General features: G+C 33.2%; 2 protein-coding genes across 2 annotated transcripts; both read left to right on the top strand.

Annotated features, from left to right (window-relative positions):
• Positions 1 to 294: 294 nt before the first annotated feature.
• On the top strand, positions 295 to 6,090 carry LOC146902810 (uncharacterized). The gene is made up of 4 exons (XM_085739454.1): positions 295 to 362; positions 740 to 1,098; positions 2,256 to 4,164; positions 5,738 to 6,090. Exons 2-3 carry the CDS (start codon positions 743 to 745, stop codon positions 4,150 to 4,152), a joined length of 2,253 nt encoding a protein of 750 aa, XP_085595580.1. The 5' UTR covers positions 295 to 362; positions 740 to 742; the 3' UTR covers positions 4,153 to 4,164; positions 5,738 to 6,090.
• Positions 6,091 to 7,809: 1,719 nt separating this feature from the next.
• LOC146902809 (uncharacterized) lies at positions 7,810 to 9,796 on the top strand. The gene is made up of 2 exons (XM_085739455.1): positions 7,810 to 9,153; positions 9,438 to 9,796. Exons 1-2 carry the CDS (start codon positions 7,965 to 7,967, stop codon positions 9,560 to 9,562), a joined length of 1,314 nt encoding a protein of 437 aa, XP_085595581.1. The 5' UTR covers positions 7,810 to 7,964; the 3' UTR covers positions 9,563 to 9,796.
• The last annotated feature ends 6,292 nt before the right edge of the window (positions 9,797 to 16,088 follow it).

Genomic DNA, 16,088 nt, shown 5'->3' with positions numbered 1-16,088 from the left:
TTGAAAATAAATCGAATTTTAAATAAGGACCAAAACGATACTACCTAAATAGTTAAGGGACAAAAATGCAATTTAACCTTTCTTTTATTACATTATAAAAAGATTTGATTGGAAGAATGTGATAGATAGAAATTAATTCCAACTCTGTCGATAAAAAAATAATAATTAATTCCAATTGATAATTAATCAAAACCATAATATTTTGTTGACCCAGAAAAACATAATTTTTTTGAAAGAAAAAAAAAAAAAAAGAGAGAGACAGGAAATACGTTGTCGTGGTCATCGTAGGGAGATAGCAACAGTTTCAGAGAAATTGAGCTCTTTCATTGGTGACGGACAGTATCCTCCATTCTGCCCTTTAGGTTTCTCTCTCTTCTTTTTCCCTTTCTTCTTTCATTCGTTATTTTCCCTCTCTTTTATTCACGTTTAGGGTTTTGCCTTTTTTTTTCCCTCTCTTTAAAATCGCTTAATTCTCATGTGGGCAATGCTTTTTTCGCTTAAAGATTCAATTTTTATCACAGATTTTCATTACCCATTATGTTCTATTTGTTCTATATCAATTTCAATTTTGTCATTTCATACTCAACCACACTTCACAATTTTGGGCATTTTGCAATTATTTGTTCACAATGCAAAATGCAATGCAACCCATTTTATATTTCACTTCTGATTGCTACATTTTACTTTAATTTAAAAAAATAAGAAAAAAAATTAAATTTTTTGTACTATTACTTGATAGGCCATGGCTGCTACAGCTACAAAGAAAGTTATAGCTATATGTCAATCAAGAGGTGAATTTGTAACCAATATAGATGGATCAATGTCATACAATGGTGGTGATGCTTATGCAATTGACATTGATCAGGAGACAAGTTTGTCTGATTTTAAGTCTGAAATTGCCGAAACCTTCAATTGCAATGTAAGCACCATGAACATCAAGTACTTCCTTCCTGGCAATAAGAAAACGCTCATTACAGTGTCGAAAGATAAGGATTTGCAACGGATGGTTAGTTTCCTTGGAGATGCTAGCACTGTTGATGTGTTTGTTATAAATGAGGAAGTGGTGGCTCGGAACACATCCAACATGCCTGCTAGTAGGTAGTTATTCACAAGTTCTTTTGTTTTATGATTACTTATGTTCATTTTAATATACTTCCTTTGCTATTGATAGATATCATATAGTTTAAATTGGTCGATAATTGTAGAAATAGCTGCGTCGATATGATGTTAGAGAGTTGAACTTGAACATTTTTCTTTTTGAACCATATTTTACAGCATGGTTAACAGTATCTTACATTTCAATCGATACAAATATCTAGTGGTGTGTACCTATTTTGAAGATGAATCCCTGTTTGAGTCTTGGTTCATTATGATGAATCCTGATTCACTGTGATGTGATTCACAATTCGGAAAGTAGGTCTTCTGATTCATGATTTGAATCTCAATTTGATAACCATGTTTTACAGTTGTCATCCGGATATCATGGTTGTGACCAAAATGAATGGCCATGGCATATATTATGACTATTCGGTTAGTTATTCACAAGTTCTTCTGTTTTATGATTCCTTATGTTCATTTTAATATGGTTCCTTTGCTATCGATAGACATCATTTAGTTTAAATTGCCCTGTATAATTGTAAAAATATCTTTTTTTTATATGATATTAGATTGTTGAACATTTTTCTTTTCTAATCACATTTTACAGCATGGTTCATATCTTATGATACATGTGAGTTGTATATTGATTCGATACAAAACTAAACTCAATTGATATGAATATCTGCATGTGTCTATTTTGAGTCTTGATTCGTTATTATGATGAGATTCACAATTTGGGAAGTAGGTCTTTCGATTCACAATTTGAATCACGATTTGATAACCATGTTTTACGTTTGTTTCCATATAAAAATCCGACCTACGTAATTGCGATGTCGTGGATGTGACCAAAATGAATGGCCATAGCATATGTTAGACATTGGCCCTATTTTTGATAAAAACTTAATTAAGTGCTTATGTATAAGTTATTCCTTCAACAAAAGATAAAATAAAGTTTAACTGTTTTTATATAAGCTAAGCTTCTTTCATAAGTTATTCTGTAGAGCTTATGGAAATAAGTTGAAAACAGCTTATGGATATGTCAAGTGCTTATGCCGGTCAATAAGATCAAATAAGTCAATCCAACTGGGCCCAATTTAGATTCATATCTTTTACATGTGAATTGTTTGGAAAATTTTATAGAACATTTGGTAATGCAGGTCAAGCAGAACAACTGTGTCAGAAGCTGTTGTTCCTGTTGTTATCCCTATTAATGTAGCAGCCATTGATGCTGAGCAATGCATTGATCAAGTTGAAGTTGATGTAGCTAATGAAGCCCCTGCACAATCTCTTTGTTCTGGGGCCAATGATGACAAGCGTCAAAGAGCGGCACAGCAGTGGGAAAATACCATCACTGGTGTAGACCAAAGGTTTAATAGTTTTAGCGAATTCCGAGAGGCATTGCATAAATACTCCATTGCTCATGGTTTTGCTTACAGATATAAAAAAAATGATAGTCATCGGGTCACGGTCAAATGTAAATCTCAAGGCTGTCCCTGGAGAATATATGCGTCAAAGTTGTCAACCACTCAGTTGATTTGCATCAAGAAAATGACCAGAGATCATACTTGTGAAGGATCTGCTGTCAAAGCTGGGTATCGAGCGACTAGAGGTTGGGTGGGAAATATTATAAAAGAGAAATTGAAAGCTTCACCCAATTACAGGCCAAAGGATATCGCAGACGACATAAAGCGCGAGTATGGGATTCAGTTAAATTATTCTCAAGCATGGCGTGCAAAAGAAATTGCTAGAGAGCAACTCCAAGGCTCTTATAAAGAGGCATATACTCAATTGCCATTCTTTTGTGAGAAGATAAAAGAGACTAATCCAGGGAGTTTTGCAACATTCACGACAAAAGAGGACTCAAGTTTCCATCGCCTTTTTGTATCATTTCATGCCTCAATAACTGGTTTCCGGCAAGCCTGTCGCCCTCTCCTTTTCCTTGACAGTATTCTTTTAAACTCAAAGTATCAAGGGGAATTATTGGCTGCAACTTCTGTCGATGGAAATGATGGCATTTTTCCTGTAGCCTTTGCTGTTGTAGATGCCGAAACTGAAGACAACTGGCATTGGTTTCTTCAGGAGCTGAAATCAGCTTTATCGACATCTGTACAGATTACATTTGTTGCAGATTTTCAGAATGGGTTAAAAAAATCCTTGTCTGAGATATTTGAAAACTGCTACCACGGCTATTGTTTACGTCACCTTGCTGACAAACTGAACAAGGACTTAAAGGGACAATTATCTCATGAGGCCAGACGTTTCATGGTTAATGATTTTTATGCTGCTGCTTACGCATCCAAACCGGAGATTTTTGAACGTAGTATTGAGAATATAAAAGGTATTTCTCCTGAAGCATACAACTGGGTCATACAAAGTGAGCCAGAGCACTGGTCCAATGCATTCTTCAATGGAGCAAGGTATAATCTTATGACATCAAATTTTGGGCAGCAATTTTATTGTTGGGTGTCAGAGGCGAACGAGTTGCCAATCACTCAAATGATTGATGTATTACGAGGTAACATGATGGAAACAATTAGCACACGACGAGAGGAGTCTAATCAATGGATAACAAAATTGACACCATCCAAGGAGGAAATTATCCAAAAGGAAACATCAGACGCTCGCTCACTACAGGTGTTGCTTTCACAAGGTACCACATTTGAAGTCTGTGGACAATCTGTTGAAATTGTTGATATTGATAATTGGGATTGTAGCTGCAAGGGATGGAAACTTACTGGCCTTCCTTGCTGCCATGCTATTGCTGTCTTTGAATGTGTTGGTAGGGACCTATATGATTATTGTTCCCGATACTTCACAGTTGAGAATTACAGATTAACATATACAGAACCAATTCACGCTCTGCCAGATATTGACAAACCAGTCCAGGTTGAATCGGCTATGGAAGTTGTTACTGTAACCCCTCCACCAACTAAGCGTCCTCCTGGTCGGCCAAAATCAAAGCAGGTTGAATCGATAGACCTAATTAAACGTCAGCTTCAATGCGGTAAATGCAAGGGACTTGGCCACAATCGGAAGACGTGCAAACTTTCATAGTTTTGCTGCATAGTAAGTCTCTCTCTCCCTCAATATATATATATATAGGAAGGATATTTTGACTGCAAGAGTAACTCTATAGACTTGCTCCAAATCTTAACCATTAATTCTAATATCAATCAATGGTTTAGGTTGATTATTAATGGGAAATGTTAACAAGTGCCCTTGGGGCACTTGTTAAGAAGTTTAAAAAGGAAATTTTATCTTGGGAATGATGTATTCAACACATTGAAAGTTTAAAAAGTAACTTTATCTACATAAAACTTGTAAATTATTTCTATATTTGAATCCTTAACTAGTGCCCTAAGGGCATTGGTTAACAAGACCCATTATTAATAATTGATATGGTAGACTAATTTTCTTTTCTATTGTAGTTAAACACTCATCACCACCAAATAACAAAACAATTAATAACTTTTAATTGATTGATTTTTTTTATTCACCTCTTTTGCAAAATTTATCCCTTCCTTGTTCAATTCTTGGACTATTTCCACTTTTTTATCACAACAATTTTTCAGATCTTTCTTTACGGTATATAATCTAAACGAAAATTGAAGATTTTTCAGATTTTTCAATTCTTGGACTTTTTCACCTCTTCAATTGACACATATAATCTAAACAAATATTGACGAAATAAAATCTTTTTGGGAGTTATCGAAGTTTGAAAAACCACTTATATGAAATTAAAAAAATTAAGAAACTCTTTTTTGATACAATAAATCGAGACACTCGAAAGACTACAATAATTTGCATCCAAAAAAGTTGATTTCCGGAATGGAGGAGAGTCTGAGATCTATGCTCAAGATTATGATGATGATGGTTTTGCTGTTTTGCAACAAGAAGCCTTTTCAATTTTGATGTGTTATGTTTGTTCCAGTAGAGAAAACGATTTAACCCTCACCCTAACAATTATTATTATTCAATCCTAGTCATTAATTGATATTGGAATTAAAGGCTAAGATTTAGAGTCAAAATATCCTAGTCTATAGACTTACTCTTGGAGTCAAAATATCTCTCCTCATATATATATATATATATATATATATATATATATATATATATATATATATGCGCACTAGGTCGAGGTTTCTATGTATTTTCTTCCAGTTGTGTGTGCATATTTTCATGCTCAATTGTGCATTAAATAACTGGCATGAATTCATGTATTTTTAGAGCTTTCAATTTTCAAAGTAACTACGCACCAGCCCAGTCGGTGGCTGACAGTGATATGCCTCGTACACTAGACACGCCTTCAATCTGAAGTGTTAGTGCTACATAGTTAGTTATATAGGCCATCCATTTGAACTCTAGTGAGGATACTGGATATGCATGTCGATTATATTTTTTTTGACTCCATTAGCTGTTGTACCTGCCATGTCTTCGTATAAGACATTCTGTCATGCATCACAAATTTGAGAGTATGTTTGATGTTTGATACCAGTAGTTTGTAGCTACTGTCTCAATTGTTTTACCATCCATGTAGTCTGTAGATGCATAATACTGGTTATTGGGAATTACATGATTATTTTTACCAGCAAGCAACAATGACAAAGTTTCTGATTCTGAAACATTTTGCCTGACACAGGGAATCTTCAATGAAGCAAGATGCAAATATGGAGAAACGTTTTAGGGGTTGTATGGATATTTTGTTTAAGTAGTCTCCAAATTCACGTGCTTCCTACTTAGAGATTAGTTAGCTTTTCTTTTCTTGTTTTACTCTATCAGTTAGTTATTGTTATCCGGTAGAGAACAAATTACTTCATCTGGCAAACTGGATCTGTTTTTGTGTTTAGATAGATTTTGTGTGTAGGCTTTTGTTGCCATTTTCTAGTTATTTAAATTTATTGATTGGTGGATCACTGCGGTTCGAATGATATATATTTAGAGATATTTCATGATGATATAAGAAGTTAGTTTCTCCTAGTTGGAGGCACCAGATGTAGCTTTGTTTTTAGACCCAAAAAAATATTCATTATATGCTTTTGTTTAATCCAATTGCATGACCAGATTAATGTGTTTCTGTTATCCATCCAAGGTTTTGTTTTGGAGTTTATTTGCTTACATTGTCTTTTGTGTCTTAGTCATGCTTAGCCATGATACATTGTCAATTGTCAATTTGTCATGGTTCAAAGGGAGAAAAACTATTTCTAGGTGGAAATAAATAGAGTGTTATTTGAACAACCAATTTGGTTGACAACTTATTTGACAACCATCATTTACAAAGAAAAAGTGGGTACTTGCACGGAAACCAAAACAATAGAGAGATAAAGTAAAAAATAATGTGAGTATGAGAGAGAAAATTGTCACAAAAGTTGTCACCAAATGGATATTCAAATATCATTTCTCAAATAAATAAGGTTATTTAGCCTTTTCATGTTTGATCTGTCAATAATACTACGACAGCATCTTTGTGATTTATCGCCATCATTTAAAAATAAAAATAAAAAGAAAGAAACACATAAGAAGTGAGTTTAATAATAAGAAATTATATGGTGGTGGCAAGGATAGAAATGGAAGGGTCTAAAGCAATCGAGAATCGAGAATGAATACATATGCTTACATCAAGCAGGTAAAAAGGAGCTTGTTCTAATTTGCTATTCTTCTTCCTCTTCTTTTTTTAATCAAATCAAATCAAATAAACGGTGCATTTCTGTTCCAAGACATCAATGTTATTTATGAGTGACACGTACAAGCTAACTTGGAAACCGCAGCATCAAAACCAAAATAAAGCCGGTAATTAAGAATTCTGCTCTTTACCCAAACGGTTTTGTTCATTCTCAAAATAAATGATCAAAATACCTCTACATATGTTAATTTACGTTAGTGTAAATAACAACATGAATTAACACGCATTACGTGAGTTAACTCACGCTACGTAACTTAAGTCACGTAGAAAAAACACACTAAAACCCAGTATGAGTGAATTAACTCACGCTGTTTTTGTTTCATAAAACAATGATCTATAACACATTCACACACACAGTAGGGGCCACCTTATCCCCTTATTTCATCATTATTTTTTGTTCTTTTCCTAATAAGACTATAACCTTCACCAACAACGCAGGTTATCGTAAATTAAACATTTTTCCTTCCTCTTCCATGTCGGCAACAAACAAACAAAAATTTAAAACTAAGTAGCAAAATACATACTTCCTATGGTCACATTTATAAGTAAAAAAAACACTTTTTAGGTTCATTGAATACATAATGTATTTGGTCTATATTGATCAAATACATTATGTATTCAATGAACCTAAAAAGTGTTTTTTTGCATGTGACCGGAGGGAATATATACTTATGATTGTCATGTACTCTTTATATGAAAGCAACCATTCAAAAATCATAGGTGTTCAGTGTGCGTTAAATTGAATGAAACAAAACCAATGTGTGTTAGCTCACGTTGAGTTTTAGTGTGTGTTTTTTCTGCATAACTTGCAACATGAGTTAACTCACGTAGGGGCATTTTGGTTATTTACTTTGGAAATGAGCAGAAACATTTGGATAAAGAGCAGAATTCGGTGATTAAACATGCTTGTTTCTATATAACTGACACGTAAAATTAAACATCTCTCTAACAAGCCACGTTGCATGTTTACCTGCCACCATGTCCCTCTTACTCACTTTTATAAACTCCCTCCATTCCAACCTCTCTCATTCATTCATTCCAATTCCAACACTTTTTTCTATTCTCTTCTCTCACATTCTAATTCTAATTCTACATTACAATTTGCAAGCAACCAAATCTAGTCTTCCATTTGTTCTATCACATTTTTCCTTTTCATTTTTTTTGTTGTTGTCACACAAATAAACACATGGTGATGGCTCCAAGATTGGTTTTGGTAACAGCGTTGTTACTCTTTGTGTTTACCATTAACTGTAAATCCTCTAGTGTTGGTCACATTCCCTCAAATGAAGATGAAGGTCGTGATTTTCAAGATGTGAAAGCCAAGACCATGGAAACTGCAAACAAAGCATCAGAAACAGGAAAAGAAGGGAAAGAAGCCGCAGAAACATGGACTGAGTGGGCCAAAGAGAAAATCACCGAAGGACTTGGCTTCAAAGACAAAGATAAGGACACCACCACCACCACTGATAAAGCCTCTGAATATGCTTCAGACACTGCACACAAAACCAAACAGTATGCAGATGAAACTGCACAGACGTCCAAGGAAACTGCTCAAAAAGGAAGTGATCATGCCCATGATGCTGCTGAGAAAACCAAAGGCTATGCTTGGGATGCTTCTAAGAAAATCAGAGATTATGCCACTGATGCTTCTGAGAAGACCAAACATTATGCTGCTGACGAAAGCTATGCAGATGATGATGATGCAGAGGACAACAGAGACTTTGCTGGTGAAGCTATTCATAAGGCTGGAGAATACACAGGTAGTGCTGCACAGAAGGCCAAAGAATATGCTACTAATGCTGCACAGAAAGCCAAAGAATATGCCACTGGTGCAGCGTACAAGACCAAAGACTATGCTGGTGATGCTGCAGAGAAGACTAAAGAGTATGTAGGTGATGCTGCACAGAAAACCAAAGACTATGCTGGTGATGCTACAGAGAAGAGCAAAGAGTATGCAACTGAAGCAGCATACAAGTCTAAAGACTATGCTGGTGATGCTGCACAGATGGCCAAAGATGCAGCATACAAGACCAAAGATTATGCAGGTGATGCAGCAGAGAAGACCAAAGATTATGGAAGTGATGCTGCACAGAAGGCCAAAGATGCAGCATACAAGACTAAAGACTATGCTGGTGATGCTGCAGAGAAGACCAAAGATGCAGCATACAAAACCAAAGACTATGCGGGTGATGCTACAGAAAAGACTAGAGAATATGCCAATGATGCAGCATATAAGTCTAAAGACTATGCAGGTGATGCTGCTCAAAAAACCAAAGAGGCTTCTGAATATGCCAATGACACCACTCAGAAGACAGCAAAGTATGGAGCTGATACTGCTCAGAAAACCAAAAATAAAATCCAAGACGTTGCATCTGGTTTGTACTATTCAAACTCTAATTTTGTTCCTCACCCTTCTAGTATGCGCATGGAACACATGTATTAAATAGTATTACATCCTCATTTTCACTTTCACATAATTATAGTATAGAGGAACAGAAATTTGAGAAATATTTTGTTAGCAATTTCTTACTATTATCATGATATATATAAAAGTCTATAAACCAAAAGTGCTTAAAAGGAAAATAAAATGGCTAATGTATGAAGAAAAAAAATGGTAAGAGGTAGTTAGTTATATTGAGTTTAAATGTTTGATGAGCAGGGACAGGGGAATACAGTGCAGAGAAGGCTAAAGAAGTGAAGGATACAGCAGCAGAGAAAGCAAGTAACATAGCAAATGCAGCCAAGGAAAAATTGGGTGGACAACGCCGAGATCCTGAGCTTTAAGCTTCTACAACAACACTTGTCTGATTCTTCTAATAGTATAGAAGATCTTTCTTGTGCATATATATGTCATCAAATATGGGAGTAGTCATCTTTTTCTTTGTTTTGTTGTTTGCTAGTGCTGTGCTTGGTCTCATGTTAGCAACCACATAGCACAAGTTTGGAACATTTTGTATCAAGTCGAATATGTTTTTGTTTTCTTAAAACCTTCAAAAATAATAGTCACAATTCCTCCAATATATGTTCCAATTTGTATGAATAATTATTTTGATGTACCAAAAATATAATTAATTATGAAATTAAAATTAATTTCAAAATTTGTTAATTTTGTCAACAAAAAAAAATCAAATTTGTTAACATAATTATTTTGCACATACATCCACTCAAATCTTTTAATATGATTTATTTTTTTGTATTTAGTTTCTTAGGACGCAAGTTAGAAGTTTTTTGTTAATGTTATTGTTTTGGTGTATCCAAAAAATTGATCACATTTTTCATAGAAATATGGGTGGTATTTTTTTTCAGGTTAGACATCTCATTTCTATAAATATATGGTTAGATATCTTTCTTTTATATACTTTTTCAAAAAACACATCTTTCTTTTAAATACTAACATACTCAAATTGTTAATTAACATATCATGATGCACTTAAGATTTCGTGTATAACATCCCAAATTAATTATCCTTATTATTATGATTGTTGTTTTTAGCTTATTTATAGTAAGCTGGAAATTCTCACAAAGAACATTCACCCATTTTACTTTAATGCAAGAATTATAGTTGTGTTAACTGTGTTTTTTTAAGACAACGAGAAATATATTAAATAAAAAATATAAAGATTGGGGATATTCAACCTAACTTAGGTATAGTCCAATCAAGAATAAACCGTGATGAAACAAATAGCATCCTTAATCAATCATGGGGTTTTACAATTCACCGCTTTTTAACTTAAAGAACTTGTACTTGCATTCTCTATGCTGAGATTTTAGGTTTATATCATGGTTCAAGTTGTGTTGGGATACCGACTTTAAGTAGGTGTTGCGTATCTTTAATTCAACCATTGATGTTGACTTTATCTAAAAAGAATTTGAATGTGTGCACAAGTATGTATTTGATCGTGTCTATTAGGTCCAGGGCCGTCCTTAAGCATAGGTCAGGGGTGCGACTGCATAGGGCCCTTGCCGGTAGGGGGCCCTAAATCTTTTTTTACAATCGAGGGTGTATATAGAAATATTTGGTTTTTGGGAGGTGTGTATAGAAAAATTTACTGAAAGGCCCAAAGATGTTGAAAGGCTGTGCTGAAGCCTGTTAATATTTACGGCCGTTTTGTCTCAATTTGCTATATATATATCCCCTTATATACAAAGATTTCTATACACACACCCTTCCTATAAATTTTTTTGTTTTTCTTAATAATATGCCAAAAAAATTATTATCGAATAAATTTGTGATATTTTTTTGAGCCCTTCTGTTTCTAATAATGTGCCTCACTAATATTAAACATATTGGTCATATTTATTATCCAAGAAATTGGGAATTTTATAACAAAACAAATTATATTTTAGTTGAAAATAAGCCTACTAGAGAAATTAATCTTAATGTTGTCTTTCAAATGTTCCAAAAAATTAAATTATATCATTATGCTAAATCATGTGAGACGAATTTAGGATCATATGGCCCGCTCATCTTTTTTTTTTTTGTAGTAAAAAGTGAGGAAAAAACAAAAAGAAGATCTGATAAAATCACAACAATGGGCTAAAAAAAATTATGATGTATTATGTAAGGGACTCTTTTCTCATATTATGCCTAAGGCCTGTGAAACTCTAGGAACGGGCCTGATTAGGTCCTTTCTTTGTAGGAATTGGGTGGTTAGTTTACTATATACATTTCGTGAGGTTAATGTTGTAGTTTATTTTTTAACTAAAAAGAGTGTTTTAAGTGATAGTTTTATTGTTTTGTATGAAGCCCCTCCTGACATGATCTGTATTTTTTAGAAGATATCATAAATGTTGAGTTTGTTCGACCTTAGATTGGATCTTTTTCTTGTCTTTTCCTTTTTTCTTCCTTCCCTGTTGTTACCTAAAAAATGATGACTAGTATGTAAACTCTACTTACATGTCTTTGACATGTCATACAATTTCAATGAAAATTAGTTTTTTTAGTTGTCTCTAATTTTAGAGAGTTTCTTATCTCACCCACGTAAATAAAAATGTACATATTTTTTTTAAGGAAAAAAATGTACATATTTATTTACATGGCCATGTCAAAATTGAAGGGAGAACTCAAAAATGCAAATGAAGATAGACTATAAGTGCAAGCCTTTGGTCTCGGTTACTTGGAGAATCAATGAAGTTCAGGAATTAGCTTTAACGGAAGCGTCTGCAATCTACAGATCTATGGATTTGGCCAAGGATTGCACGTTTTGGAAGATTATCTTTGAGAGTGATTGTGAAAGCGTCGTAAATTTCGTGAATGAAAGATTGAGATACCCATAAACTACTTTGGTAGTATTCTTAAGGCTAAATTACACCCGGTGTCCTTTAAGTTTGAGGTTTGTAACAGATTGGTCCTTTAAGTTATTTTGGTTGCACTTAAGTCCTTTAAGTTTGAGGTTTGTAACAGATTAGTCCTTTAAGTTATTTTAGTCACACATAAGTCTTTTAAGTTTGTAAACGTTTTCGATTTAGTCCTTTTGCCACATCATATGTTTGGTTAACATAAGGACTAAATTGAAAATGTTTACAAACTTAAAGGACTTATGTGTGACCAAAATAACTTAAAGGACCAATATGTTACAAACCACAAACTTAGAGAACTTATGTGGTAACAAAATAACTTAAATGACCAATCTATTACAAACCTCAAACTTAAAGTTCCATGGTGTAATTTTTCCTATTCTTAAAAGAGATCAAAAAGCTGAAGAGTCATTTTTCTAAGTGTGTTTTTTAGTTTTAAGAGGCAATAGATTACTTAAAAAAAATTAGTGTGATTAATCAACAACAACAACAACAATAATAATATCTCTCAAAAAAAAAAACAATAATAATAATAATAATAAATGACCGACTAAATCATGAAATATGTCTCCCGGTTAATTAACAAATGTGCATATGTCGTTTTTTTGTTGTTGAAGAAATGTGCATACGTCGTTATACGGTAGTTCAAGGGAATGACCAGTCTAAATAAGTTACTATTTGTTATTCAAAAAAATAATAAGTTGCTATTTGTAGCTATTGGTTGAGAACTGGGATGTTTGCAAGATGACCTTCATATAGGAAAGGAAAGAGGACATTTCATTAAGTACAAAGAAAATGTGATTTAGCTCCCTATAATCACCTGGGTTGCCACTTATCTACTCATAAAAAAGGCCCCGTTTTGAGTTATCTAAAGAATGATTTTTATTTTAAAGAGAAAATTTAAGAATTTTAGTTTGTTTTGTGAGGGTGAGAATTTTAACCAAACGTCAAGAAAGTTTAGAAGTCAATTAGAGTTTACACAAATAGTTGTACTTTTTATTCGCTCTAGCACCGTTTTGGTTTTAAATTTGAAATTCTTCATAAAACATGTATTGTTATATTCATCCTATCCTTACAAAAATATTTTGATTATTAATTTTTTTTTATTCTAACAATGTTTCGCACGTCCTATTTTTTACACAAAAATGGCAATGAGATTTTCGGATTCTATAATTCAAAATGAGTTTTTACCAATTCGAATTTTATAATCCGAACACCCTAATAAAATAGGGCGTGTTCCTTGCTTTTTTGGATTATATAATCGAACTGGATCAGCACAAATATTGAACATATTTATAAAATGGATAGCCAATTTAAGTATCATATGAATCATCATAACCTCCATCATTGTGTTTTATCATTTATGTCATTGTTAGTTGCTCCCACTGTGTCCCAGTCGAAAATCCGGTTTTTGAACTATTTGATCGAATTGTTACGAAAGCATGGTCGAACTCAATTTTTTTAAGTCTATATAGTCAGTTTTTATTTATTTTTTGCCGCTTTTATTTAAATTTAATAGAAGTAAAAACAAAACAATTCCTTTAAAAAAAAGTAGAATTTACAGTTGTGATTTTTTTTCTTATTGGCTAAGTTTACTATAACAATTGAAATTTTCTCTATATTTGGCACATTCGTAAAATTAATCTGGACTCCATCACTACATTAAAGATAACAACTATTTTGAGCTAATGGTCAAATCTTAATAAAAGAGAAAAAAATTAACATAATAAGCAACATATTAACATTTATCCTAAAATTAATTATTTATGCTCGAGTCACAGATGGGTGATTTGCGACCTTAAGAAACATGTGGTGCAGGTGGCCACCTAGAGCGAGATAAATATGTAGTATTTGTTGGTTTTACCTTTGAAAGGTGCGATGAGCACGTGCATAATCCCCATGGCTTGAACTTTGAACTTTGAACTTTAGGTGAGCACCTACTTTAGTTGGTAATAACACAAACAAGACAACGCCACAAACACAACATATGGAACGAGATGGGTTGATGGGCGGAGATTGAGACAAAACAAAAGAAAATGTTTGAAGCTTCACTACTCCTCGCTCGCATGATGCCAAAAACTTATCCAAAGATTGTTCATTGTGGCCACAATTTGTTTGGAGGTTATTATTTCTTTATAGTGCCAACACATTGTATATTTTGTATATTACCAATGGACCATGTTGGAATAGCGAATGTGACTAAAAATCTTACAAAAAATAAATGTTTGAACACTATACAAGTAAGAGGACCAATTAACTTTGTGTTTTAAGGTTTTTTCATTAAGATGTGGTGTTGAATTGCACTTGTGATGATCGTCGGACTCTCTCACGACCTAACAAGGGTATCAGGGTTGATGGTTCGATTGATTTTATTTTATTTTATTATCACAAGTCTTCGTCTTTCCGGTCACGGTGTTTATGAGGTGTATCTCTTTTGATGGAACAAGCAGCGACGATGCAAATGTACGTGCATGGAAAAGATTTCTTTTGAGGGAGAACATACTCATAAGAATGGATGATCTCATATTTGAGGGTTAATTGTTGGTATATCAAGTTGAGTAAAAGTTTCTCCTTAAATGGGGTAATAGATATTAAGTATTGTATAAGTGAGAGAATCTATAAAAATCAAATATAATTTAAAATTTCTTTGATTTGTGCATACGTATTTCGACCATTGTTGGTCTCAAGATTTTCAAATCTAAACATTCCTTAGGAGGCCACTTCATACTTAGAGAGGGTATTGAAATTTGGTATTAGCCTCATAAACCACTTTACTCACTATATATGTCAAAAAACTCACAAAAAGTTGTTCCAAGCTGACCAATCATTTAGAATTATTTTATAAAAACACCATAGCGCAAGTGCATACTTAACCAAACAAAGCTTGAACACACAAAAGCAGAGAGGCCGTGCAAACAACAATACGATACTACCACTAGAGTTTTGGTCTCACAGCAGAGAAAGAAACAAACCAATAACTATTCGATTTCAATATATGAGAAATGAAGCTATTCTTCCATGGTCACAAGACTAAATAAATAGTCTTTGGAATGGACACATTCACATGAAGATATTATCTTCAAAATATTTAATTATTTTTTTTATCACTTTTCTTTTCATCATTCAAAAAATACTTGTTTATGTGTATGTGACCAAACACTATTTGTTTGGTCTTGTGACCATATTAGAATTTCTCATGGGGAATGATAGAGACCTCTCTTTTAAACACTCTCTAACATTCGTTCTTTTATTAGATGAAATTAATGTATGTTCCACCATTTTAAGTGAAATTCATTTTCAAAGTGTGAGATTCACCTTCATTTAAACCAATAAACAAGTGTGTGTTTGAAAAAGTGTTGAAAAGTGGGTGTTGCTTGCACTACTCTCAATATATTTAACTTAAAATTGTAAAAATTATAACTTATATTAGTTGAAGGTGTAAAACATTTTACGTCGACGTGTTTGTGTTAAATGAGTTTGGATCTCAAAAGTTAGTTTGGAGGAACATATGTATACACTCAACAACCCCAAAAACATACTCCCTCCGGTCCTATTTATAAGAGAAATTTGGGTCAACAAAAGTGAATGTATTTGGTCCAATTTTTTAACCAGATACATTAACTTTTGTTGACTAAAATTTCTCTTATAAATAGGACCGGAGGTAGTATTATCTAACACATTCTCTCAAACTCGTGATGCAACAAGAAAAATTGAGTGTATCAAACAAAAAATAAAAAAAAAACATGTCAAAAAAAACTAGTAACGGGACCCACGCACTTTACGTGTAAAGAAACGAAATTTTTCATCTTCAAACCCCGATCCTTATATATTATTGCTTTTACAACTACCAACTAAATTATATTTTTGGGACAACGAAAAATATAATTAATTATATCAACTCCAAATATCTAATATTTTAATATTATCCCTTGAGCTAAAGTTTGTTAAGCTTTTTTTGTAAAAAAAAAAAAAAGTTTGTTAAACTTTAAACTAATTTCAAATTAACCTTAAA

The sequence above is a fragment of the Medicago sativa genome, chromosome 8, assembly GCF_051527215.1.
Source record: "Medicago sativa cultivar Bolivia chromosome 8, Bolivia_mono, whole genome shotgun sequence".
NCBI classification, from domain to species: domain Eukaryota; kingdom Viridiplantae; phylum Streptophyta; class Magnoliopsida; order Fabales; family Fabaceae; genus Medicago; species Medicago sativa.
This window is presented reverse-complemented; position numbering and strand designations above follow the sequence as displayed.

What these genes read in the sequence shown, in the direction of transcription:
- LOC146902809 (XM_085739455.1), top strand. Translation starts at nt 7,965, where the DNA reads ATGGTGATGGCTCCAAGATTGGTTTTGGTAACAGCGTTGTTACTCTTT. An exon ending in AATCCAAGACGTTGCATCTG is followed by an intron (nt 9,154 to 9,437) that starts GTTTGTACTATT and finishes TTTGATGAGCAG; the next exon opens with GGACAGGGGAATACAGTGCA.
- LOC146902810 (XM_085739454.1), top strand. Translation starts at nt 743, where the DNA reads ATGGCTGCTACAGCTACAAAGAAAGTTATAGCTATATGTCAATCAAGA. An exon ending in TCCAACATGCCTGCTAGTAG is followed by an intron (nt 1,099 to 2,255) that starts GTAGTTATTCAC and finishes TTGGTAATGCAG; the next exon opens with GTCAAGCAGAACAACTGTGT.